The sequence below is a fragment of the Salmo trutta genome, chromosome 33 (assembly GCF_901001165.1).
Source record: "Salmo trutta chromosome 33, fSalTru1.1, whole genome shotgun sequence".
Classification (NCBI taxonomy): Eukaryota; Metazoa; Chordata; class Actinopteri; order Salmoniformes; family Salmonidae; genus Salmo; species Salmo trutta.
This window is the reverse complement of record NC_042989.1, coordinates 12,301,103-12,328,809: the sequence shown is the minus strand read 5'-3', so window position 1 is coordinate 12,328,809 and position 27,707 is coordinate 12,301,103. Positions and strand designations below refer to the sequence as shown.

The 27,707-nt window shown below is 43.2% G+C and overlaps 1 protein-coding gene across 2 annotated transcripts; it reads right to left on the bottom strand.

The window, feature by feature from the left end:
- Positions 1 to 41: 41 nt before the first annotated feature.
- On the bottom strand, positions 42 to 27,690 carry prorp (protein only RNase P catalytic subunit). 2 transcript variants are annotated; one of them, XM_029729809.1, is made up of 8 exons: positions 27,632 to 27,690; positions 26,395 to 27,399; positions 26,238 to 26,285; positions 25,918 to 26,050; positions 12,779 to 12,886; positions 831 to 979; positions 431 to 626; positions 42 to 270 (listed from the first exon to the last, which is right to left on the bottom strand). In XM_029729809.1, exons 1-8 carry the CDS (start codon positions 27,667 to 27,669, stop codon positions 139 to 141), a joined length of 1,809 nt encoding a protein of 602 aa, XP_029585669.1. In that variant the 5' UTR covers positions 27,670 to 27,690; the 3' UTR covers positions 42 to 138. The 2 variants fall into 2 exon arrangements, with proteins under 2 accessions (XP_029585669.1, XP_029585670.1); XM_029729810.1 differs by having other exon boundaries at positions 26,395 to 27,650.
- Between the last annotated feature and the right edge of the window lie 17 nt (positions 27,691 to 27,707).

Below are 27,707 nucleotides of genomic sequence, written 5' to 3'. Positions count from 1 at the left end.
TAAAAAATATATATTCTAGGACTACAAGAAAAGTACAAAACTTTTTTTCAGTCTTTTATTCTTTTTCACATGCTATAGTTTCATTAACGAACACTGTATTGACAGGTTTGTGAAGATCAAACAGTTCTAAGCGGGTCCTTATTTTGCTTTGGTGAGACACAGCCACTTCTGTGGAACTTCATAAGTGCATCTCTCTGCCCCATTCTCATCATAGGGGATGTGCCAGGAGCCTCCATTTGTCTGGACAATGGTGTCATAACTTAATATCCTCTGGAAAAGATGTACAGAACACAAGAATTGTAATAAACATACACACGCCATATTTATTTGTTTATCAATGTGCCTTTTAGGTCCTCATGTAGACAACAGATACTATACTATGCATTGATGTGTAATAAATAAGCAAGCTCCATCTCCCTGTTACTCTCACCTGGAATCGTACTCTCTTTCCCGGGGTGTAGCTGCTCAGCACCAGCTGGTGGCCTCTCTGCCACTTGAAGAAGAGGCGTCGGGTGGCACCGTCTGGCAGGCAGGCCTTGTGGTCCCTCATCAGGTCCCGGCTAACAAAGTTGCAGTGGTTCCCAGAGTGCAGTGTGGCATACAGCAGGAAAGGGTCATCTTCAGAACTGACAAACAACCAGAGGTGTCAACATCCAAACAAACCCAAAGAATCCTCATTGGTTACTTTATCCAATGTATTGCACAAAAACATTTTCTTTCAGCCTTTAGTTATCCTCAATGAGATAAAGTCTCACCTGTACTCTTATAATATGGATATGAATGACTTACCAGAAAGCTATGGTTTGTAAGACACATAGGGCTGAACTCACATGTTGTCAGTGAAGAAGCAGTGGGCCTTCTGCTGGACCAAGCTCATGTCATGTCTGTCCCAGCTGCGTGAGGGCCGCTGCATGTGCTTCCTCCCCAGGACCAGGATGACTAGGCCCTGGCGCTCCAGCTCCGACACCACCTCCAGGAGCTGCATAGAAACACCAACACGATTAGTCATCATCACATATAATGCATTCGGAAAGTATTCAGACGCCTTGACTTTATCCACATTACAGCCTTTTTCTAAAATTGATTAAATTGTTTTTGTTCCCCCTCATCAATCTACACACAATAAATACTTCATAATGACAAATTGAAAACAGGTTTTTAAACATTTTTGCAAATATATTAAAACTAAAATATAGAAATACCTTATTTACATAAGTATTCAGACCCTTTGCGATGACACTTGAAAAAGAGCTCAGGTGCATCCTGTTTCCATTGATCATCCTTGAGGATGTTTCTACAACTTCATTCGAGTCCACCTGTGGTAAATTAAATTGATAGGATATGAAAAGGCACACACCTGTCTATATAAGGTCCCACAGTTGACAGTGTGTCAGACCAAAAACCAAGCCATGAGGTCGAAGGAATTGTCCGTAGAGCTCCGAGACAGGATTGTGTCGATGCACAGATCTGGGGAAGGGTACTAAAACATTACTGCAGCATTGAAGGTCCCCAAGAACACAGTGGCCTCCATCATTCTTTATATGGAAGATGTTTGGAACCAGCAAGACTCTTCCTAGATCTGGCCGCACAGCCAAACTGAGCAATCGGGGGAGCAAAGCCTTGGTCAGGGAGGTGACCAAGAACCCGATTGTCACTCTGACAGAGCTCTAGAGTTCATCTGTGGAGATGGGAGAACCTTCCAGAATGACAACCATCTCTGCAGCACTCCACCAATCAGGCCTTTATGGTAGAGTGGCCAGACGGAAGCCACTCCTCAGTAAAAGGCACATGACAACCCGCTTGGAGTTTGGCAAAAGCCACCTAAAGACTCTAGGAACATGAGCAAAAAAGTTTCTCTGGTCTGATGAAACCAAGATTTAACTTTTTGGCCTGAAACCTGGCACCATCCCTACGGTGAAACATGGTGGTGGCAGCATCATAACGTGGGGATGTTTTTCTGTGGCAGGGACTGGGAGACTTGTCAGGATTGAGGGAAAGATGAACGGAGCAAAGACCAGAGAGATCCTTGATGAAAACCTGCTCCAGAGAGCTCAGGACCTCAGACTGGGGCGAAGGTTCACCTTCCAACAAGACAACGACCCTAAGCACACAGCGAAGACAACACAGGAGTGACTTCGGGACAAGTCTCTGAATGTCCTTGAGTGGCCCAGTCAGATCCCGGACTTGAACCCGATCGAACATCTCTGGAGAGAACTGAAAATAGCTGTGCAACAATGCTCCCCATCCAACCTGACAGAGCTTGAGGGGATCTGCAGAGCTCGGGAGAAACTCCCCAACTATAGGTTTGCCAAGCTTGTAGTGTCATACCCAAGAAGACTCAAGGCTGTAATCGCTGCCAAAGGAGCTTCAACAAAGTACTGAGTAAAGGGTCTGAATACTTAAGAAAATGTGATATTTACATTTTTTAAACATTTTTTATTTCACCTTTATTTAACCAGGTAGGCTAGTTGAGAACAAGTTCTCATTTACAACTGCGACCTAGCCTTGATAAAGCAAAGCAGTGCGACACAAACAACAACACAGAGTTACACATGGAATAAACAAACATACAGTCAATAATACAATAGAGAAACTCTATATACAGTGTGTGCAAATGAGGTAGGATAAGGGGGGTGAGGCAATAAATAGGCCATAGTGGCAAAATTATTACAGTATGGCAAATTAAACACTGGGGTGATAGATGTGTAGAAGATGAGTGTGCAAGTAGCCGTACTGGGGTGCAAAGGACCAAAATAAATAAAATAAATAACAATATGGTGATGAGGTAGTTGGATGGGCTATTTACAGAATGGCTATGTACAGGTGCAGTGATCTGTGAGCTGCTCTGACAGCTGGTGCTTAACTTCTCTAGGGTAGGGGGCAGTATTTTGACGTCCGGATGAAAGGCGTGCCAGTAGTAAACTGCCTGCTACTCAGGCTCAGAAGGTAGGATATGCATATTATTAGTAGATTTGGATAGAAAACACTCTGAGTAGTGAATGATGTCTGTGAGTATAACAGAACTCATATGGCAGGCAAAAACCTGAGAAAATCCAACCAGGAAGTGTGGAAATCTGAGGTTTGTAGTTTTTCAAGTGATTGCCAATACAGTATACAGTGACTTAGGGTTCATTTTGCACTTCCTAAGGCTTCCACTAGATGTCAACAGTCTTTAGAACCTTGTTTCATGCTTCTACTGTGACTGGGGAGAGAATAAGAGCTGACTCAACAAGTGGACTGCCTGAGGCCAATGAGTTGTTTACTGCGCAGTCACGCAGGCGCGCCGTTCCTTCTTTTTCCTCTGTAATGAATACGCTATTGTCCGGTTGGAATATTATCGAATATTTATGATAAAAAGACCCTAAGGATTGATTGATTGTAAACATCGTTTGACATGTTTCTACGAACGGTAATGGAACTTTTTGACTTTTCATCTAGGGTTTTACGCTCGCGCATTGTGCCTTTGGAATAGTGATCTGAACGCGCGAACAAAACGGAGGTATTTGGATATAAATATGGAGTTCATCGAACAAAACGAACATTTCTTGTGGAAGTGGGAGTCCTAGGAGTGCATTCCGACGAAGATCAGCAAAGGTAAGTGAAGATTTATAATACTATTTCTGAGTTTTGTTGACTCCATAACTTGGCGGGTAACTGTATAGCTTGCTTTGATGGCTGAGCTCTGTACTCAGAATATTGAACAATGTGCTTTCGCAGTAAAGCTATTTTGAAATCTGACACAGCGGTTGCATTAAGGACAAGTGTATCTATAATTCTTTCAATAACTGTTGTAAATGTTATCAACGTTTATGATGAGTATTTTTGTAAATTGATGTGCTCATTCACCGGAAGTTTTGGAGGCAAAACATTTTCTGAACATCACGCGCCAATGTAAAACGGGGTTTTTGGATATAAATATGAACTTTATCGAACAAAACATACATGTATTGTGTAACATTGAGTCCTGGGAGTGTCATCTGATGAAGATCGTCAAAGGTTAGTGATTAATTTTAGCTGTATTTCTGTTTTTTTTGACGCCTCTCCTTGCTTGGAAAATGGCTATGTGGTTTTTCTTGTCTCTGGGCTGTCCTAACATAATCTAATGTTATGCGTTCGCCTTAAAGCCTTTTTGAAATCGGACAATGTGGTTGGATTAACGAGAAGTATATCTTTAAAATGGGATATAATAGTTGTATGTTTGAGAAATTTGAATTATGAGATTTTTGTTGTTTTGAATTTGCCGCCCTGCTATTTCACTGGCTGTTGAATAGTGTGTCTCGCGGGTAGGACGCTAGCGTCCCACATACCCCAGAGAGGTAAAAGCTAGTGAGGGAGATATGAGTCTCCAGGTTCAGTGATTTTTGCAGTTCATTCCAGTCATTGGCAGCAGAGAACTGGAAGGAAAGGCGGCCGAAGGGGGAATTGGCTTTGGGGGTGACCAGTGAAATATACCTGCTGGAGCGCGTGCTGCGGGTGGGTGCTGCTATGGTGACCAGTGAGCTGAGATAAGGTGGGGCTTTACCTAGCAACGACTTATAGATGACCTGGAGCCAGTGGGTTTGGCGACGGATATGAAGTGAGGGCCAGCCAACAAGAGGATGCAGGTCGCAGTGGTGGGTAGTATATGGGGCTTTGGTGACAAAATGGATGGCACTGTGATAGACTACATCCAATTTGCTGAGTAGAGTGTTGGAGGCTATTTTGTAAATGACATTGCCGAAGTCAAGGATCGGAAGGATAGTCAGTTTTACGAGGGTATGTTTGGCAGCATGAGCGAAGGATGTTTTGCTGCGAAATAGGAAGCCGATTTTAGATTTAATTTTGGATTGGAGATGCTTAATGTGAGTCTGGAAGGAGTCAGTCTAACCAGTCTAACCAGACACCTAGGTATTTGTAGTTGTCCACATATTCTAAGTCAGAACCGTCCAGAGTAGTGATGCTGGACGGGTGGGTAGGTGTGGGCAACGATCGGTTGAAGAGCATGCATTTAGTGTTACTTGCATTTAAGAGCAGTTGGAGGCCATGGAAGGAGAGTTGTATGGCATTGAAGCTCGCCTGGAGGTTAGTTAACACAGTGTCCAAAGAAGGGCCAGAAGTATACAGAATGGTGTCATCTGCGTAGAGTTGGATTAGAGAATCACCAGCAGCAAGAGCGACATTGATGTATACAGAGAAAAGAGTCAGCCCGAGGATTGAACCCTGTTGCACCCCCATAGAGACTGTCAGAGGTCCGGACAACAGGCCCTCCGATTTGACACACTGAACTCTGTCAGAGAAGTAGTTGGCGAACCAGGCGAACCAGTCATTTGAGAAACCAAGGCTGTTGAGTCTGCCGATAAGAATGTGGTGATTGACAGAGTCGAAAGCCTTGGCCAGGTCGATGAATACAGCTGCACAGTATTGTCTTTTATCGATGGCGGTTATGATGTCGTTTAAGACCTTGAGCGTGGGTGCACCCATGACCAGCTCGGAAACCAGATTGCATAGCGGAGAAGGTACGGTGGGATTCGAAATGGTCGGTGATCTGTTTGTTAACTTGGCTTTCAAAGACCTTAGAAAGGCAGGGTAGGATAGATATAGGTCTGTAGAAGTTTTGGTCTAGTGTCTCCCCCTTTGAAGAGGGGGATGACTGCAGCAGCTTTCCAATCTTTGGGGATCTCGGACGATACGAAAGAGAGGTTGAACAAGCTAGTAATAGGGGTTGCAACAATTTCGGCGGATAATTTTAGAAAGAGAGAGTCCAGATTGTCTAGCCCTTTTGATTTGTAGGGGTCCAGATTTTGCAGCTCTTTCAGAACATCAGCTATCTGGATTTGGGTGAAGGAGAAATTTGCTAACATTTCTTAACACTTTTTGCTTTGTCATTATGAAATATTGTGTGTAGATTGATGAGGGACAAAAACAATTTAATACATTTAATTATAAGGCCGTAACGTAAGAAAATGTGGAAAAAGTCAAGGTGTCTGAATACTTTCCGAAGGCACTGTATATGGCATTATGTGGGCGAGCGGTTTGCTGCCTTCAACATTATGAACAAAGTGCCCTGTGGTGGCAGTGAGATTATGGTATGGGAAGGCATAAGCTACGGACAACGAACACAATTGCATTTTATCGATGTCAATTTGAATTCACGTCGCAAGGATCTGTACACAATTCCTGGAAGCTGAAAATGTCTCAGCTCTTCCATGGCCTGCATATGGGATGCTCTGGATCGACGTGTATGACAGCTTGTTCCAGACCCCGACAATATCCAGCAACATCGCACAGCCATTGAAAGGGAAAGGGTGATACCTAGTCAGTTGTACAACTGAATGCTTTCAAATGAAATGTGTCTTCCGCATTTAACACAACCCCTCTGAATCAGAGAGGTGCGGAGTCTGCCTTAATCGACATCCACGTCTTCGGCGCCCGGGGAACAGTGGGTTAACTGCCTTGCTCAGGAAGAGGAGTGGGACAACATTCCACAGGCCGCAGTCAACAGCCTGATCAACTCTATGCAAAGTAGATGTGTTGTGCTGCATGAGGCAAATGGTGGTCACACCAGATATTGACAGGTTTCTGATCCATGCCCCTGTGACAGCCGCACCACGAGCCACACAGTAAAAAACCCTGCCTAACAAATATCCCTTTCATTTTATGTACTCAGTTTGCACTATATACTGTATATGGCGATACATATAATATATAAATGATGACGTGACACATAGCTTGTTTCTTATATCCCATAAATAACTTTATTGCAGAAATACAGTTTGACATTTGCTATCATTGTTTCTATGTTGAGTGCATGATCCATAGTTTACGAGGTAACAGTCATTGGTATAATTTAACTCAATCATCTAACTTTATCATTTAACCATTCTCAAGAAAATAGTCACAGCTCAATGTAATGTCTTGTTTACCTCCGTGTCCCAGCAGTCTTAAAGGCGTTACATGGTCAATCTGACGTTTGCATTTATCGTGCAGCATTTACGGTGATATGGCCTCTGCAGAAGTCAGGGCATTCACACTTTGTGCGCTTCGCTGGGCAGTGCAGAGCTGTTGTGAAGGAAGTTGTCAAGGAAGTGAGTTTGTGTTTATACAGGACCTCCCACACTCACCTACCGTCAACCAATCATGTCAATGCGGAGCTATAGAAGCTCTCCACATTGTTACAACATTTAAGAGGCTCACAGCGATGCGGTACAGAGCTCGATTTGGCCTTTGCGCGCCTTCGGAGGCTCCGCAATTGCGTCACACCATCCACACGGCCTCCGACCACATTTTTGGATCAAACATAAATGGGCTTTTACAGCCTCATGTCTGCAGCATGGATGCCGCTGTGTTCTGGTAAAGGAGGCCCAAACGGAATCCCAGGCTTAAAATAGGGTTCCGGCGGGCGTTGGGAAGTGCCTACGCTCTGTTCACCCCGGAACCCCCCCCCCCCGAATTGTTTAAATAGTGAAGTACAGTTATACATTGATATCATTCTTGTCATAATGTAAACTTGATGGTTTGCAGACTCCCTTTGGACCAGAGAATGGAACTGGCCACTCTCCTTATAGTCTTTGTGGAACTTCCCTTCAGGTAGTTTATTTTTGGTTTGTGTACGTTCTGTTCCTGCACGTTGGATCAAAGTAATTTTTAAAGTTAAGACTGTATAGGACAGTCCGTTTTTCATTTCAAATAACGTATCCCTTTGTATATTTTAAAGCACTTTGGGTTTTTTTCCTTGACATAATTTGTATTTTCTAAGTTTTGAGAAATAAACCCTTTGTCAGTGGTGTGTATTCATGGATGCCAAGGGAAGCCAGGCTTCCCCAAAAAATGTGCCAATAAAAAAAACATACAATAATTTATCTTTCATCTCTCTGTGTTTCATAATTTTCCTTCAATCCGCAAGAGGCTTAATGTATCTCACCGGAGAAAGCATCTGAGCGAGCCAAACAGCGCCCCTCTGTCTCTTTATGTGTAGGCCATCTATCTGATGCGGTCTGGTCCAAATGAGTATGACCTTGTTGCTCCCAGTAGCACTGAATGGAATGCAAGGGAAGCCAGCGAGCATTTGTCCTCCCTTGTTAAAAAAAAGTATAAAAATGATCCAGCATTGAGCTAAACTGAGTGAGCTCAACTGTGAATGGTCCTGGTGCACCAAAAAAAAGTGACAAGGGAAGCCAGTTTGTATTTTGGCGTCACTCCTATGAAATCGCATTGAGAGCGTACGTCATTGAAATAAACAATTTGAATTGTTGCATCATGTTGTGTTGTTGTCCTCCGGTGACTAGCTAGCTAGCTAAAGTTGGCCCTTTCCTAAATTAGCCATGGATGGAGATAGGGATTTGGAATTTGGTTTTACTTAATTCTCCGTACTGGCCAATGATTATAACGGTGATTCTGATCCAACCATTAATTCATACATTGTTGTGCCCCTGGCCTGAGAGGATGGAAGTTCAATATGCACTGTAGCTAGATGTAGAAGGCTAATGTTAACTAGCTAATGTTGCCCATGAATGTAAGTTAGGCTAGTGAGCAAGCATTTTAGCCAGGCAGCCTAGGACAACAAAAAATAAAAGTGTGTACCTATTGACATTAAAATATTTTTCTTCTTGCACCCACCCACCCACCCACCCACACACAGAGAGAGAGAAATCAGAACCATGGCAGCCACATCATATTTAGCTTACGTTGATTGGGCTAAATAGTTTTTGGTATCTTTTAGTTGTCACTGTATTAGACTAAGCAGAGGTGATTTGATGATGTTGAAATGTTGAAGTGTAAATGGTGCTGGAATAGTGGAGGCAGCTCCTGTTTTCTTTGTGATCTGCGGTAACTCTCTGTGGTGCTAAATCAATAGTTTAGTAGTCCGAAAATGTCAGAAACATTAACTTGCTTGACCACGCTGTAGGTCATGTAACAGTCTGTTACTGTAAATGCAATATGCTTTGTGGACTAAACCAGACAGAGGTTGCTATCCGGTTTTGTGATAAAATAAAGGTATGGTTGAATTTATTCTGCCACTGTGTCTTCTTATTGTCTGCCTTTAGGCATATGAATTAACAGGTTATAGAGCAAACAACGCAATTATCACAACACAAATGTTATAATATGGCTTTTTTTCTGGCTTGCCCAGTGGATTTACCCACACACCGCTACTGACCCTTATATTGTTTGCACCCTAATAAGTTGTTTCTCATTGCCTGCTTGGTCATCGCGAACAGCCCTTTCCTTTCTTCTAAGGCATCTGTGGCCAATGATACATATCTGTATTCCCAGTCATGTGAAATACTGATTTCCTTATACGAACTGTACCTCAGTAAAATCTTTGAAATTGTTGCATGTTGCATTTATATTTTTGTTCAGTATAATAACTAAGTGCAAATATCTGTTGGTAGAGTCATAGTTTCACACACATGCAAAAACTCCGACATGTCTGATTGTATGTCTGTCTGATGTGGTTGAGAATGTAGACGAGTGGGTTGGGGAGATGTGACCTTTAGCTGTTAACTAGGACAGAAATCAGCACCACAAATACACAAATACTGATTTTAGTCATATTAAAATGGAAGAGAAATCCCCTCAATAAGGCATCAGAGTCTGTAGGTGTGCTGAAACAAAGCTACTTGTGCTGCATTTATACAAATACAGAACTGCTGTATTTGAAAGCTGGGAGCAGGTTATTCATATCTACTCTATGCAGTCAGTGCCCTGAGGCCACAGTCCCCCCTGCTCCTCACTAATGCTTAGCTCACCTGTCAGAGAAACAAGATGCTAAACAGCTGTGGGGAGGTGGAGGGATTATTCACACTGTGTGTGTGTGTGTGTTTGTGTGTGCATGGCAGACTGCTGGCCAGACTCTGTGGTGACTGAGGGTTCCGCTTACAGAGCACAGATATAATACTCTGTGGGTTTCTTCGGCTTTGAGCCCATGGTTATATAAATATACACAGCACTAAAAATATACCCATCTTTCCCACATGAAAAAGTGTTGTCATTTGTTAACAGCCTCCCGCAGCACCATGCAGCTGTGACAATGCCATCTCCTCTGTGTCTCAAGTGGGGGAAGCACATGGGTAACTTATGTGGACTGGAATGACAACTTATTCACTTCATTGGAATTCAAGACGGATATTTGTATTTGGCTCTTTCCGAGGGGTCAATACATGCTGGCGTGGCTGTGCTGTGCACTATATCATCCCCTAGTAGCAACCCGGAGAGAGGGAGCAGACATACCGTACATCCTGTCCAGAATTACTTAATTGTACTGAGTTACAAATACAAGATAGGCACCTTTTATATTCCGTTTCATCGGAATCCGTAATATTGACAGTGATTCCAGCCTTAGTCATCAGTGAGGGAAAAAGTCATTTTCTCCCACTGATTCAACCTAAGTCCGAGATGTTCGAGAGTATTTGCTTTCATGATGACGACTGATGCTCGACCATTCAAGTAGTAAAAAAGTTCCGATTTAGGAAACACATCCCCTGCATTGGGATATTGCTTTTGATTGACGCTGACTGTGGTTTGGTTAGTGTGGAAGACTGAGTAAGACTAACAGTGAGTCAGTATGAACCTAAACACACTGATGTGGAAGTGGTAGCACCAGCTGTGCATTATGTTCTAATAGCTACTGTAGATAGGTTGCAGGTCTAATTGCACTGCAGAAGCCACATCACTAGTAGTGCTGGGAATTGCCAGTGACCTCACAATATTATCACGTTACTTACGGGCCGATTCGATATGCATTGTGATTCTCACAATGCTATATAAACTCAGCAAAAAAAGAAACGTCCTCTCACTGTCAACTGCGTTAATTTTCAGCAAACTTAACATGTGTAAATATTTGTATGAACAGGATGAGCCTGCAGGAAGGGTATCACATGAGGGAGGAGGATGTGTTCCCTGTAACACACAGCGTTGAGATTGCCTACAGTGACAACAAGCTCAGTCCGATGATGCTGTGACACACCGCCCCAGACCATGACGGACCCTCCACCTCCAAATCGATCCCGCTCCAGAGTACAGGCCTCGGTGTAACGCTCATTCCTTCGACGATAAACGGAAATCCGACCATCATCCCTGGTGAGACAAAACCGCGACTCGTCAGTGAAGAGCACTTTTTGCCAGTCCTGTCTGGTCCAGCGACGGTGGGTTTGTGCCCATAGGTGACGTTGTTGCCGGTGATGTCTGGTGAGGACCTGCCTTACAACTAGCCTACAAGCCCTCAGTCCAGCCTCTCTCAGCCTATTGCGGACAATCTGAGTACTGATGGAGGTATTGTGCCAACCTGGTGTCACTCGGACAGTTGTTGTTGCCATCCAGTACCTGTCCTACCGTGATGTTCGGATGTACCGATCCTGTGCAGGTCTTGTTACACGTGGTCTGCCACTGTGAGGACAATCAGCTGTCCATTCTGTCTCCCTGTAGCGCTGTCTTAGGCGTCTCAGAGTACGGACATTGCAATTTATTGCCGTGGCCACATCTGCAGTCCTCATGCCTCCTTGCAGCATGCCTAAGTCACGTTCACGCAGATGAGCAGTGACCCTGGGCATCTTCCTTTTGGTGTTTTTCAGAGTCAGTAGAAAGTCCTCTTTAGTGTCCTAAGTTTCCATAACTGTGACCTTAATTGCCTACCGTCTGTAAGCTGTTAGTGTCTTGACGACTGTTCCATAGGTGCATGTTCATTAATTGTTTATGGTTCATTGAACAAGCACGGGAAACAGTGTTTAAACCCTTTACAATTAATATCTGTGAAATTATTTGGATTTTTACGAATTATCTTTGAAAGACAGGGTCCTGAAAAAGGGACGTTTATTTTTTTGCTGAGATATATATATATATAGTGATTTGGGGACAGTGATTTTATTGTGATTTGATGTTCTAAACATATTGCTCACCATATGTCTGCTGCAGAGGGACAATAGAGAGCCATGATAAATGGAATTTTGATCAGTCAAGAAAATAAAAGTGCTGAAAACGAATTGGCTCCCTATTTAAAAAGAAGATGGAGAATAAGCTATGAAGAAAAAATAGTGGAGTTTTGGTGCAGGTACAGCCAACTTCCGCAAAAATGATATTGTGATATCGTCAAAAATAATATCCTCGTCGGCCTCCCGAGTGGCGCAGTGGTCTAAGGCACTGCATCGCAGTTGCTAGCTCTGCCACTAGAGATCCTGGTTCAAGTCCAGGCTCTGTCACAGCAGGCCACGACCGGGAGACCCATGGGGCGGCACACAATTGGCCCAGCGTCGTCCGGGTTAGGGGAGGGTTTGGCCGGCAGAGATGTCCTTGTCCCATCGCGCTCTAGCGACTTCTGTGGCGGGCCGGGCGCATGCACTCTGACACGGTCGGTTCCTCCGACACATTGGTGTGGCTGGCTTCCGGGTTAAGCAAGCATTGTGTCAAGAAGCAGTGTGGCTTGGTTGAGTCGTGTTTCAGAGGACGCATGGCTCTCGACCTTTGCCTCTCCCGAGTCCGTACGGGAGATGCAGCGATCAGACAAGACTAATTGGAGACCACGAAATTGGGGAGAAAAATTGAAATAAAATAAAAAAATATCCCAAAATGTAACTATCGTCCCCCGCCCCATCACTAATCAATAGCACAACACCACATCCTTATGTGTCAGGCCTGTCCAGAATGTCGCTATTTCCTTATGTGCCAACCTAGGCTCAGAACATTTCATACCCTGGGATTGTTGTTCCAGTGAGTTTGGCAGGTCTGTTGCTTGCGAAAATAGGCAAAGCCTTGCCTTAACTCATGACACTGATGTATTCTGGACTCACATTCGCAGAGAACTCACCGTCTGCGACTGGTTCCCTTTGATGCCGATGTTGGCCACGTTGAGTCCATCTATGACCACGTCAAAGGCCGGCTTCCGCTTGACAAAGTTCTTGAAGCTCTCCAGCTCCTAGGAGAGGGAGAAACACTTGGTTACCCAAGCTACCGGTTTACATATGTGGTTAAATGTTTTATGCTTCCATTTGAAATGTTTGTGCATGTCAAGTCCATATTAAATGTAATCTTTTTCAAATGAAATGACTCACATGAAATGACTCAGGTGATCTATGAGGGAGTGGAAAATTCACATACTTATTCACAAAAAAAAACTTGAAAGTCTTGAGCACCAGCTCATGATGCATGCTGGTCTGTACACAACAAGGATGAACTTCAGTAGCAGGGTAAGATAAATCAAACATGGCATGGTCAATATTTACTTAACTCGACAGCCAGGACTTCCTTCTCGCTCTTGTTTTTCTTTCATTGTTTCCGTTTCAATGGGAACCTGGACTGGCTCCAGATATAAGTCTGGCAGTACACAGTACAGTGCAGAATTTCTGGATAGGCCACATGCCAACCCCAGGCCACACCTCCACGTGTCTGTCTGTCTATCATGTACATTCTACACTGCATGTATGCATTGGTCTCTCATGTTGCTGTCACTGCTGCTTAGTACATAGGAAATAGAGATCCACTGACACATGAACGTTATGAGTTTGGTAAATACTTTTTTTTAGATTGCGACATACACGGTCAGTCTTGTTGCCTTCTCAGGAAACATGGTGTATATATTAGCATCTATATGTGATGAAAAAAATGGGAAAAAATTGATTGCGACATACATAAAAATATATTTTTTTATTAATTTCATCACATATAGATGCTAATATATTCACCATGTTTCCTGGGAATGCAACAAGACAGACCAACTACAGCCTACAAACCAACAAATCATGTGGTATAAGTGTCCATTATACAATACTGTAGCCCATGGAACAGGCCAGTACTTTCACTTCTTTGTCTCTGCTAGCAAAGAGCCTGAAAAATCCCCTGACACACCCCCAATACAAACCTAAAAGTCCACCAGAACAACAGTAAAGTACTGTATACCCCTGAGAAAAATACTACTATAAAAAACTGTAGCAAATTTAGCTAAAGCTTTTGACTTTGTAAGCAACAGCATTACAATGAGACATCTGTATGGGACGGAAAGAGGAATGATATTTGGGGAATCCCTCTGTGGTGCCGAAGGGAGAACGAGTTCTGCAACTAAAGGACATTAAGTATTGAAGAAACGTTCAGGCCCTGTTTCAGGCCATAGACATTAATATACATCATTAGGCCTCTGGGATAAAGGCACGATGTTAACATCTCGTTAACCAATAGCCTGGGGAGGAGCTTACTTTCCCCTTTACTTCACCTCTACCTTATTAACACAGCTTGTTGTGTTACTATCTGCTCCCCTGCAGCACTAGCAGTTGTCATGGAGAGTTGAGGTACACAATAGGACTGGAAGAACTGGGAATTCCCAAAGGTTGTAGGGTCACGTGACTTTTTTTTTGGGGGGGGGGGGGGTTTCTCACCCCTTTTTTCTCCCCAATTTCGTGGTATCCAATTGGTAGTAGTTACAGTCTTGTCTCATCGCTGCAACTCCCGTACGGACTCGAGAGAGGCGAAGGTCGAGAGCCATGCGTCCTCCGAAACACAACCCAACCAAGCCGCACTGCTTCTTGACACAATGCCAATCCAACCCGGAAGCCAGCCGCACCAATGTGTCGGAGGAAACACCGTACACCTGGCGACCGTGTCAGCGTGCACTGCGCCCGGCCCGCCACAGGAGTCGCTAGTGTGCGATGAGACAAGGATATCCCTGCCGGCCAAACCCTCCCTAACCCAGACAACGCTGGGCCAATTGTACACCGCCCCATGGGCCTCCCGGTTGCGGCTGGCTGCGACAGAGCCTGGACTCGAACGCAGAATCTCTAGTGGCACAGCTAGCACTGCCTTATAGGCTGACCACACCGCTCGCATCGCAAAATATATTTAGAAATCTATGTTATTAAATTATTGCACCCACACTGCTCGCGCACACGAACGAGCGTCTGCGTTGCCAAGGGCTAAAATAGAAATCAGTTCTATTTCTGACGCAGATCATGCTGCAAGTCCTGCCTCTCCCATCTCCTCATTGGTTTATAGAAGCAGGTACCCATGTGCCATCTCCTCATTGGTTATACCCACGTGGGTGATTGAAAGACGAACTGTTGCCGGTTGTCGTGGTAATACTATGAAAGTTTAGATGCCAATCGCCATATAAGTTAAACGATGAAAAAGCCTGGAAGGAGTAGAGATGACTATAAACGATTCGGTTGACTGTTTTTATTTGTGGATTAATTGTCAGAGTAGAGGACCTTGTGCATTTCAGGTAAAATAACAACCTAATGTTTATATCCCAGGACAAATTAACTAGTAACAGCAAGCTAGCTAAATAGGACAAATTAGCTAGCAAGTGCAAGCTAACTAGCTAAATTGCCATAAATGTGTAATGCTTTTCGATCAGTCCCCAAATTAATGTCATTGGTTCAGAGTTTGTTTTGATATTTTAACCTGCGTGTCGTGATCGTGTTTGGTGTAGGGGGACAAAATAAATGTATGCAAGATGGCGCACGCGTGCAGCCGGTTTGGGTTCCGTGTTAGACCACTGCGCCACTCGGGAGGCCTTTCACGGAACCCAAACGGCTACGCACGTGCGCCATCGTGCTTAAATTTATTTTGTCCCCCTACACCAAACGTGATCACGACACGCAGGTTAAAATATCAAAACAAACTCTGAACCAATTACACTAATTTGGGAACAGGTCGGAAAGCATTAAACATTAATGGCAATTTAGCTCCCCAAACCCGGACGACGCTGGGCCAATTGTGTGCCGCCCTATGGGTCTTGCCGTCACGGGATCGAACCCAAGGCTGTAGTGGCACCTCAGTACTGCGATTTCACAGACATTTTCAATCTCTCCTTGTCCTAGTCTGTAATCTCAACATGCTTCAAACAGATCACCATTGTCCCAGTTCCCAAGAATTCCAAGGTAACCTGCCTAAAATACTGTAATCATCCTGGCACTCACATCTGTAATTATGAAGTGCTTTGAAAGGCTGGTCATGACACACATCAACACCATCATCCCAGACACCATGGACGCAGTCCAATTCGCATACCGCCCCAATAGATTGACAGATGACGCAAAATGGCAATTCACACTGCCCTCTCCCACCTGGACAAGAGGGGAAAAAACTATGTGAGAATGTTGTTCAGACTACAGCTCAGCGTTCAACACCATAGTCCCCTCCAAGCTCATCACCAAGTTGGGGACCTTGGGACTGAACACCTTCCTCTGCAACTGGGTCATGGACTTCCTGGCCCAAGGTGGTGAGGGTAGGCAATAACACCTCTGCCACGCTGACTCTCAACATGGGGGGCCCTCAGGGGTGTGTGCTTAGTCCACTCCTGTACTCCCTGTTCACCCAAGACTGTGTGGCCACGCACGACTACAACATCATTAAATTTGCTGGCAACACAACGGTGGTCGGCCTGATCACCGACGGCGATGAGACAGCCTACAGGGAGGTCAGAGACATAGCAGTGTGGTGCTAACCACCAGAGGACACCAACCTCTCCCTCAACGCCAGTAAGACCAAGGAGCTGATCGAGGACTACAGGAGAAAGAGGGGAGAGCACGCCCCCATCCACATCGATCGGGCTGTAGTGGAGCAGGTCGTGAGCTTCACGTTCCTTGGCTTCCACATCATTAAGGACTTAAAATGACCCACTCACACCCGCACAGTAGGGTGACCACATGTCCCAGATTGTGCAGGACAGTCTTGTATTTTGGTCCTTGGTCCCGTGTCCCACAACCAAACAATCATGTCCCACAAATAATCAACAAATTCAAACACTACTAATTTATAAAAAAAAAGGGGATGTCCAGCAAAATCATCCCGTTGTCCCGCATTTGGGTATTTTAAATGTGGTCAGCTTCTACCCCCAAGCCATAAGACTGCTAAATAGTTCATCAAATGGTTACCCGGACTATCTGCCCGGACCCTACTGTCTCTATGCAAACTCAAAAGACTATATATACACACACTACACTGACACTTTCACACAAAACGCATTCACATACACTACATAAGCACACAAACACAAACACACACAAAACAAACACACAAACATACACTTTTACACTATATGTTCCTGCTACTCTGTTCTCCATTTTACTCTTACTATTATATACTATTATATATCCAGATAATGTCACTTTACCCTGCTTCATGTACATACAGTGCATTCGGAAAGTATTCAGACCCCAACAACAAAAAATCCACATTTACATAAGTATTCAGACCCTTTACTCAGTACTTCGTTGAAGCACCTCTGGAGCGACTACAGCCTTGAGTCTTCTTGGGTATGACGCTACAATCTTGGCACGGTATTTGTGGAGTTCCTCCCATTCTTCTCTGCAGATCCTCTCAAGCTCTGGCCGGTTGGATGGGGACAGCTATTTTCAGGTCTCTCCAGAGATGTTCGATCAGGTTTTGGCAATGGCTGGGCCACTCAAGGACATTCAGAGACTTGTCCCGAAGCCACTTCTGCGTTGTCTTGGCTGTGTGCTTAGGGTTGTTGTCCTGTTGGAAGGTGAACCTTCGACCCCAGTCGGAGGTCCTGAGCAGATTTTCATCAAGGATCTCTCAGTACTTTACTCCGTTCATCTGTCCCTCCATCCTGACTAGTCTCCCAGTCCCTGCCGCTGAAAAACATCCCCACAGCATGATGCTGCCACCACCATGCTTTACTGTAGGGATGGTGCCAGGTTTCCTCCAGACATGACTCTTGGCATTCAGGCTTGGTTTCATCAGACCAGAGAATCTTGTTTTTCCATGGTCTGAGAGTCCTTTAGGTGCCTTTTCGCAAACTCCGAGTAGGCTGTCATGTTCCTTTTACTGAGGAGAGGCTTCAGACTGGCCACTCTACCATAAAGGCCTGATTGGTGGAGTGCTGCAGAGATGACTGTCCTTCTGGAAGTTTCTTGGGGACCTTCAATGCTGCAGAAATGTTTTGGTACCCTTCCCCAGATCTGTTCCTCAACACAAACCTGTCTCGGCGCTCTACGGACAATTCCTTCAATCTCATGGCTTGGTTTTTGCTCTGACATGCACTGTTTTAAAAACCTGTTTTCGCTTTGTCATTATGTGGTATTATTGTGTGTAAATTGATGAGGAGAAACGTTATTTAATCCATTTTAGAATAAGGTTGTAACGTAACAAAATGTGGAAAAGGGGAAGGGGTCTGAATACTTCAAAATGCACTGTATCTATCTGAAATACCTCATACAAGCAATAATTTCATGGTAAATTCTATACCTGTTGAATTTAGCACTTGACAAATAACATTTGCTTTGATATCTTAATAGCATTAGGCTATACAGTGACGTTCCACATAACTGTATTCAATCCAACCTCCCCAAACAAAAATTGTAGATAAAAATACATGTGGCTGTTCCACCGGTCTGTCATCTCCCTCTAGTCTAAAGCGCGAGGAACAGGTTGTTATGTTATGTTATGTTCTTTGGCTGGGCCTATATTCTAAAACCCTGCAAGCCAGGGTGTTCCCGGTCAACCTGCTGCAAAATGTTGCCCTTTATATCCTGGTTAGTTACAGAAGAACAATAAAATCTTCCTTCTCAGTGCAAGACTATGTTATGCCTATGCTAGGAATTCACCTCTGAAAGTATTAATTGGGACAGACAGAGAAATAGGCTAACATAAAGCAGTGCTGCACCGCAGACAAACCACAAAAAGTGGGTTCTAATTTTAATCTGTGAATCATAGACAAAACATTTTTTTTTTTTAAATGGTACCGTTGCTTTTCAATTTGTTCTAAACGCATTTTTCTTGCACTCTTTCATGTGATAGACTTTACAATGAAGTTGAACCTTGCAAAGAAAACACCAATGCTGCATAGGAGCAAAGCTCCAGCCCCAGCCCCAGCCCCAGGACTGAGGGCGTTAGTTTTCAGTGCCTCACACTGGTTTCACATCATAAACTACTCACTCATGTAACCATGGGGGGTTAGAGTCCGCGCAAGCACACACACACACACACACAAACAGGGACTTTCCAGGGTCACTCATGTGAGAGCCTGTTGAGGGTTGAAATGTGAAACTCTTTTGTGCAGCTTATATGACTGCAGCAGGCCAAAGAATGTCCAAACTATGCTCAGATATAAACAAGACTAGTGTTACCTAAAGCAAGTGAGGGATTACAGCTCAGAACAGGGATTTAACAATGTATTACAGTTCATCCTGACAGGCAATCGAGTAATCAAAGGAAATTGCATTTCCCAAAAACTGCCATGAAATAGCCTATCACTTTATTATACAATATACACTGAGTGTACAAAACATTAGGAACACCTGCTCTTTCCATGACGTACTGACCAGGTGAATCCAGATAATATATGATCCCTTATTGATGTCACTTGTTAAATCCACTTCAATCAGTGTAGATGAAGGGGGGAGACAATTGAGACATGGATTGTGTATGTGTGCCATTCAGACGGTGAATGGACAAGACAAAAGATTTAAGTGCCTTTGAACGGGGTATGGTAGAAGGTGCCAGGCGCTACCGGGTTTTTCACACTCAACAGTTTCCTGTGTGCATCAAGAATGGTCCACTATCCAAAGGACATCCAGCCAACTTGACACAACTGTGGAAAGTATTGGAGTCAACATGGGCCAGCATTGCTGTGGAACGCTTGACACCTTGTAGAGTCCATGCCCCGACAAAGTAAATCTGTTCTGAGGGCAAAAGGGGGTGCAACTCAATATTAAGAAGGTCTTCCTAATGCTTTGTACATCTGTACAAAAATGATATTTCCCATGCTACAGTATCTATAAAGGACAGTTCACATTGCGCTAACACCAGTTAGCATTGGATTGTGAAACTACCTCTAACTTCCTTCCTACTCGACAGAGACACAAAACATTCCTCCACGAGTTTATCTGACTCTGGGAAAGTAGATACAGGGCCAAATTGCCAAAATCCCGAAGTATCCCTTTAAGCCAAAACTGATTTAAGACAGTAGTTCTCAATGGTGGCAAAAGTACCCAATTGTCATACTTGAGCAAAAGTAAAGATACCTTAATAGAAAATGACTCAAGTAAAAGTGAGTCACCCAGTAAAATACTACTTGAGGAAAAGTCTAAAAGTACTGCACAACAACAACACTTTCTGTGGCAAACAGAAGCAGAAGGATCTGTGCACCCCATTTAATGAGAGTGCAACAGAGGTGGTTTGGTGATCCATGCATGTGATGAGCAACCTTGCCCGAGACCGGAATAAGCTTGACTGATGCACTTTCTAACCCAGGTATCCTGTGTGCCAGACAATGCAACTTTACAGGTCTCAGACAAGTTACTCATCACACAAACATGGTCACTGATCCACCTGTGCTACACTTCAACCCCTTTTGACCTACTCCTTGAAGACACACATCCAAGCCACAGGACCAATGCCTATTTAGCTCAACAGGCTAACACAGTCAGAAACATGTTAACCTTATAATGACTACCCTTGCCGGAGACTTAAAACGTACACGTCTAACACGTCTAACACAAACTAACACATGTCAAACTAACACGCCTTCAGGTCTCAGGCAAGGTTCTCATCACATAAGCATGGATCACCAAACCACGCTCTTTTGATGAGTAACCTAGCTGGATCTTGAATACTTGTATTAGTGTAGCAGATTGGGATCTGTGAAACTCGCTCCTCAGTCTGCGCAATTAAAGAAGGCCTCTCCATATGAGCTGAATCAGGGGGAAGCAGTACTCGCTAAGCAGTCAACGTGATGTCCTTTACAATGGTGCCACTGGACTTGGATCTACAGATGCGCTGGTTCAACAACTGGGGTCATTGTGGAGTGAGTTTAGGGGATGAATGTAGCAGATCGGGATCTGTGAAACTCACTCATAAGCCTGAAGCATCGCCCCTTGTGCAATTGAAGAAGGCCTTTTTAAATAGCACGGTGGGTTGGAACACTTCAGGAGGGCAGAGGTCCTGTGTTCGAGTCTCAGTATGAGCTGAATCAAGGGGATGCGGTACTCGTTAAGCAAGCAATGTTTCATCCTTTACATTAAACTCCTGAACAGATCCCTATAGGCTTAAGCTAAGTGGGCTAACACATAGAGCAGGGTAATATTGGTATAAATCCATATTGTGATAAACTGCATGAATTGATGTGATAACAATAAATAGAACGATATGTTTTTAACAATGTGCAACTGTTTTGTTTGTTATTATCTTTTAAACTACTACAACTCGTTTGATGGTTGTAGCCATCAATTGTCCCATTAACAATCAGCCACATTAACAAACGTATTTCATTTCAAACTTTACATTTCAATGGTATAGGCTACTTACCGCTGTACATAGCCCATCTGTAAATAGCCCACCCAATCTACCTACCTCATCCCCATATTGTTTTTATTTACTTTTCTGCTCTTTTGCACACCAGTATTTCTACTTGCACATCATCATCTGCTCATCTATCACTCCAGAGTCAATTTGCTAAATTGTAATTACTTCGCGACTATGGCCAATTTATTGCCTTACCTCCTCACGCCATTTGCACACACTGTATATAGACATTCATTTTTTTCTATTGTGTTATTGACTGTACGCTTGTTTATTCCATGTGTAACTGTGTTGTTTGTGTCGCACTGCTTTGCTTTATCTTGCCCAGGTCGCAGTTGTAAATGAGAACTTGTTCTCAACTAGCTTACCTAGTTAAATAAAGGTGAAATATTTTTATTTTTTATTTTTTTATTACCGTAATGAACGATATCAGCAAAAGGCCTGCAATAAGTGAAAGATATGGACGGTGTCGATCATTTTCGGTCTATCGTCCCAGCTCTACAAACAAAGTCTTGTGACATGCAAGAGCCCTGGTTCAAACCCAGTCAGTCACAAGAACAAGATTAAATAGGGAGTGGAACGGCTATCCTTAGAAGGGCTATGACAGGGCTATTCAACTATATTCTAATGTGGGCCAAATTGTTGACACTCCTAACAAGGCCTGTGATCATCATAGCGGGAAACAGAAGGCACGTCCACGTTCCAGACAGTCTTAACTTTCAGGAATGGGGTCATAATAGCTTATAGCCAAAACGGTTCAAATGCTACAGCCAAATTCATAGAAAGAAAATGCATTAAACATGCCACGTTGGCTTCAGAAACCACCAGAAACTTCTGTTGACCACAGTGAGCGTTTGATTCTGTCTGTTTTCCTCTACCTTTCCTGGCTGGCAAAGTACCAGGATGTTGTCTCTGGTTTTGAATCTGAAAACTGAATCTGAAAAGTCGATTATACAAAACTTTGATCAACTTGAAATTATAGTTTGTAAACTTGATACACAGACAATGAATGCAATATCTACCATATTGAAAATGAAAATATAAATATTGCTTTTGAATATTCAATTAAATTGAATTATAAAAGCTGAATGCAATATTCACTCAATTGTGTTTCAAATCATGAAATACAAGTTCAATTTATGAATACAATGATTCAATTTGTGCATTACAAATAAAAAAAATGCAATATCCTAATACAAATTTAAAATTATGGAATTCAAATACAATTTATGTTGGCACTGAAATCGCCCCATATATTTGGTTCAAAACATTCTCGAAGACCTTAACCTCAACTGGAGTTGTGTAGAAAGGGTGTGACCATTGGGTATGACCATTGAGCAAGTTGAGGAAGCTCCTAGGTATAACATTGGATGGTCAATTACCATGGTCAAGTCATACTGAAAAAGTTGTTGTGAAGATGGGGAGGGGTATGTCTGTTATTAAAAGATGTTCTGTCTTTTCTTTACATACAAATCAACTGTACTAGTTGTTCAGGCTCTGGTCTTGTCCCATCTAGATAATTGTCTGGTAATATGGTCAAGTGCAGCAAAGACAGACCTAGCAAAGCAGCAGCTGGCTCAAAATAGAGCAGCACGTCTTGCCCTTAACTGCACATACAGAACTAACATGAACAACATGCACGCCAGCCTTTCCTGGTTGAGGGTTGACGAGAGATGAACTGCTTCTCTTCTAGTTTTTATGAGAAGCATTACCGTAATGAAAATTCCTGATTGTCTGCGTAATTAAATAACATTCAGCTGAGACACCTATACCCAATAAGACATGCCACCAGAGGTCTCTTTACAGTCCACAAGTCCAAAACAAATTCACAGCAACGCACAATATTATACACAGCCAAATCGCATGAAACTCCCTTCCATCTCCAATTACTCAAGCAAACATTTAAACATTTTTTTTAACAACATCTCATGGAACGGCAGGGACTGTGAGGGGACACACACACACAAACAAATACATGCACACACACAATTTTTGTTGTTGTATTGTTGTGGTTGTATATAGTTGTATTTTACATTTGTGTGACTGTCCTTTGTTACTCATGTTTCCTGTTTTTTGTGGACCCCAGGAAGAATAGCTGCTGCCTCTGCAAAAGCTAATGGGGATTCAAATAAACAAATAATTGTATGTTTCCTACCATGCATCTGTAGATGTCTTATTGATGAAACATAAATGACCACATATAGGACAATGACAAATGGAGGTAAGCTAGTTACAGTACTTATTTTGACCTGAGAAGAGCCTACAAGCAGCTATCATCAAATACCCTTACAATGAGGTGAAACGGGTCTTCGCCAGTATAAGGTTAAAATGCATTTTTCCACTTACATATTGACCAGCCATTACCAATGTTTGAAATGTGTGGCTGTGCTGACTGACTCTAAGAGCGGGCTCAGTGCAGATGCAGAGAGAGAGAGACAGGGAGATAGATACATGTTCTGCAACTGGAAATCCCCATCATCTCATCTAATTGTGGAACAGGCCTGATCCCTTGGAGGACGACTTGCTATTTTAATCAGTAGACCCCCAAGCTCATACAACTGGCCCTCACGCAGCAAAATATCTTGTTTAATTCAGGAGATAAACCCCTAAACAACAGCAAACCTTAAGAGTAAAGCAAGATCAGCCCTGAACAACACTGAATCATGAAACACTGCATTTAATGGCTGAAAAGTTTGACCAATACTTAAAAAATGTAGCCCCAAAACATCCCGTACCAAAGGAATAGTTAAATCCAAAATAAAACTTTGCCAGAGGTTTTTCACATTTCTTGTGCAATTCTCAATGTGTGCATGTGGAGAAATCTGCATTGCTTGTTGTTGAATTCACATGTGCAGATTTGGTTTGATACGACACTAGCACTATCTAGTGGCCATTGTACGCAACTATTTTCTGCTGTCGAACTACACACTGAACAAAAATATAAAACGCAACATGTAAAGTGTCGGTCCCATGTTTCATGAGCTGAAATAAAAAATCCCAGAAATGTTCCATAAACACAAAAAGCTTATTTATCTCAAATTTTGTTCACAAATTTGTTAACATCCCTGTTATTGAGCATTTCTCATTTGCCAAGATAATCCCTCCACCTGACAAGTGTGCAGTGGTGGAAAAAGTACCAAATTGTCATACTTGAGTAAAAGTAAATATACCTTAATAGAAAATGACTCAAGTAAAAGTGAAAAAGTCACCCAGTAAAATACTACTTGAGTAAAAGTCCAAAAGTATCTGGTTTTATATATACTTAAATATCAGAAGTAAATGCAATTGCAAATATATACTAAAAATATACTAAAGTAAACGTACAAGTGTAAATCATTTCAAATTCCTTAAATTAAGCAAACCAGACGGCACAATTTTCTAGTTTTTAAAATGTATGGATAGACAGAGGCACACTCCAACAGTCGGACATCATTTACAAACAAAGCATTTGTGTTTAATGAGTCCTCCATATCAGAGACAGTATGGATGACCAGGGATGTTCTCTTGATAAGTGCGTGAATTTCGCCATTTTCCTGTGCTGCTAAGCATTCAAAATGTAACAAGTACTTTTGGGTGTCAGCGTAAAAAGTACATCATTTTGTTTAGGAATGTAGTGAAGTAAAAGTAGACAAAAATATGAATAGTAAATACAGATACCCCAGAAAACTACTTAAGTAGTACTTTAAAGTATTTTTACTTAAGTACTTTACACCACTGCAAGTGTGGCATATCAAGAAGCTCATTAAATGGCACGATCATTACACAGGTGTATCTTGTGCTGGGGACAATAAAAGGCCACTCTAAAATCTGCAGTTTTGTCACACAACACAATGCCACATATGTCTCAAGTTTTGAGGGAGGGGGAAATGGCATGCTGACTGCAGGAATATCCACCTGAGCTGTTGCCAGATAACTGATTGTTAATTTCTCTACCATAAGCCGCCTCCAACATCATTTTAGAGAATTTGGCAGTATGTCCAACTGGCTTCACACCCGCAGACCGTGTGTATGGCATCGTGTGGGCAAGTGGTTTGCTGATGTCAAAGTTGTGTCAACAGAGTGTCCATGGCGGTGGTGGGGTTATGGTATGGGCAGATATGAACTACGGACAACGAACGCAATTGCATTTTATCGATGGCAATTTGAATTCAGAGATACCGTGACGAGATCCTGAGGCCCATTGTCATGCCATTCATTCGCAGTCATCACTTCATGTTTCAGCATGATAATGCACGGCTCAATAGCTTCGCACAGCCATTAAGGAGGAGTGGGACAACATTCCACAGGCCACAATCAACAGCCTGATCAACTCTATGTGAAGGAGATATGTCGCACTGCATGAGGCAAATGGAGGTCACACCAGATACTGACTGGTTTTCTGATCCACACCCTTACCTTAAGGTAGCTGTGACCAACAGATGCATATCTGTATTCCCAGTCAAATCCATAGATTAGGCCCAAATTAATTTATTTCAATTGAGTGATTTCCTTATATGAACTGTAACTCAGTAAAATCTTGGAAATTGTTGCATGTTGCGTTTATATTACAACCAACTGTACTCAAAAGGATTGGCTGACCAATTACATAAAGCTGACCTGTAGTGTAGACAATTTGCATAATGTGTATGGACACTATCAATGCAGAGATAGAGGACAAGAGGGAGACAAACTAAGAAAAAGAGGTTCCCAAACCTCTGGAGTGGTCTTATTGAAGACGTCTCTGCCTTGGATCACGTCCCCCATCACCCTGTCTTTGAGCTGGGCGTACTCCTCCCGACTCAGCTGGATGGACTCCAGCTCTGCCTGGCAGCTCCGACACACTCCCCTGGTTAAAAAGGCAAAGGTAACAGGGTCAGAGGTTAATAAAGAATTTCCATTTTCCAGCCATCTAGATTTCGAATAGAAGTAGACGAAGTATAGAAGTAGTGGTGTATGAAGTGCTGATTCAAACTCTGAATTCATTAGGTCTAATGGTTTAATGAAGAAAATGAAAATAATGTTTATGTTGTTACCTGGGGTCTACGGTGGACCAGCTTCCAATCCACTTCTGTTCTGGAAGACTGGCAGGAGAAGATATCATAATCAAACCAAAATAGGCACAGCCCATGCTTTGTCCCAATAACATTGTGTGATTGTAGGCCTATTTAGTAACCTATATTCAGGACTTACCTATCAAACCAAGCTTTGATATCTTTAGCCAGAGTCTCCTCGGGATAGATCTGGTTGTCCCTCAAATGGAGCAGGATGGACTGCAGCCCGTCCTCGTGGCCCTGATGAGAGAGACCACACTGGAACAGGGCCTGCCATGTGTCCTGGTTGGGAATGAGGCCCTTCTCCATCAGCTCAGCATACAGGGCCCAGGCAGTGTCACCGTCACCATGCAGCACCGCCCCAGCGATGGTATCGCCGTAGTTACGCGGTGATGGCGTGATAGCCCTCTTGATGTTCTCCAGGATGGTCAGCGCCTCCTTCCAGCGTTCTGTCCTGCTGAAGCCTTTTATGAACAGGCTGGAGGCTCCAGTGTCTAATGTCCTGAACCGGCTCCTCATGATATCATACATGTCAAACACCTCAGAGTGGTGGCCGCTGCCGACACACAGGGTGAGGTACCGCAGTAGCAGCTCGTAAGACAGCGTACCGGTATCCATGGCAACATAGGCCAGCAGGGACTTGGCCACGTTGATGTCTGTCCCATCGGCCAGCATTGATGACATCATCCGGACGTCAAAGCGATCAGGATTCGGTGAAGTCAATTTTAGGCTCTTCCATTCTGAGGCAGTGAGAGGGTGGTCTGGGGGTTCCACTCTCTTGTTCTTTCTGGGGAAGTCTGGTTCCTCCTCAGCCCTCTTCTTTTGGTACTCAGCAGTTCTCTTGGCTGTCCCAGCAGCAAACACTGACTTGGGAAAAGGGAGCCTCTCTCTGATATTGAATTCCCTCTGTCTGTCCTCTTTCCTATTGTTACCTGCATGTCTACTCCCTCCTTTAGTGCATAAAAGTCTGGAACTAACTGATAGTTTGCTAATCACATTATTCAGGGGAGTAAAGCCAGCAGTGCTTGGATTAAAGAGTGGGCTAATGTATTTCAGACATATTCTTGTTTTTAATATCAGGAGGGAGCTCATAGTTAGTAACAATATACTACTACTGTACACTGTCAGATGTGCTGTCTCATGTCTGTGTTGAACAAAAAAAACAGTCAAGTGAAGTCAGGGATACTTTAAGAAACGAGGTTCAAACTAATTAGCTAGCTAGAGACTTTAATTGACATTGCCTATAAACAACCAACCAGCTTGCCGGTTTTATTATTTCGATAAGGAGTCAGGAGACCCAATATCTACATGCACTTGTTTTGGATGATAATTTGGCTAAATAAATGTAGCTAAATAACACTTTACGGAGTATTCACCTGCAGAAGAAGGCATGCCTGTGATCAGAAAGTCGCATATCATGACGTCACAATCATGTGACATTGCAGTTCAGAG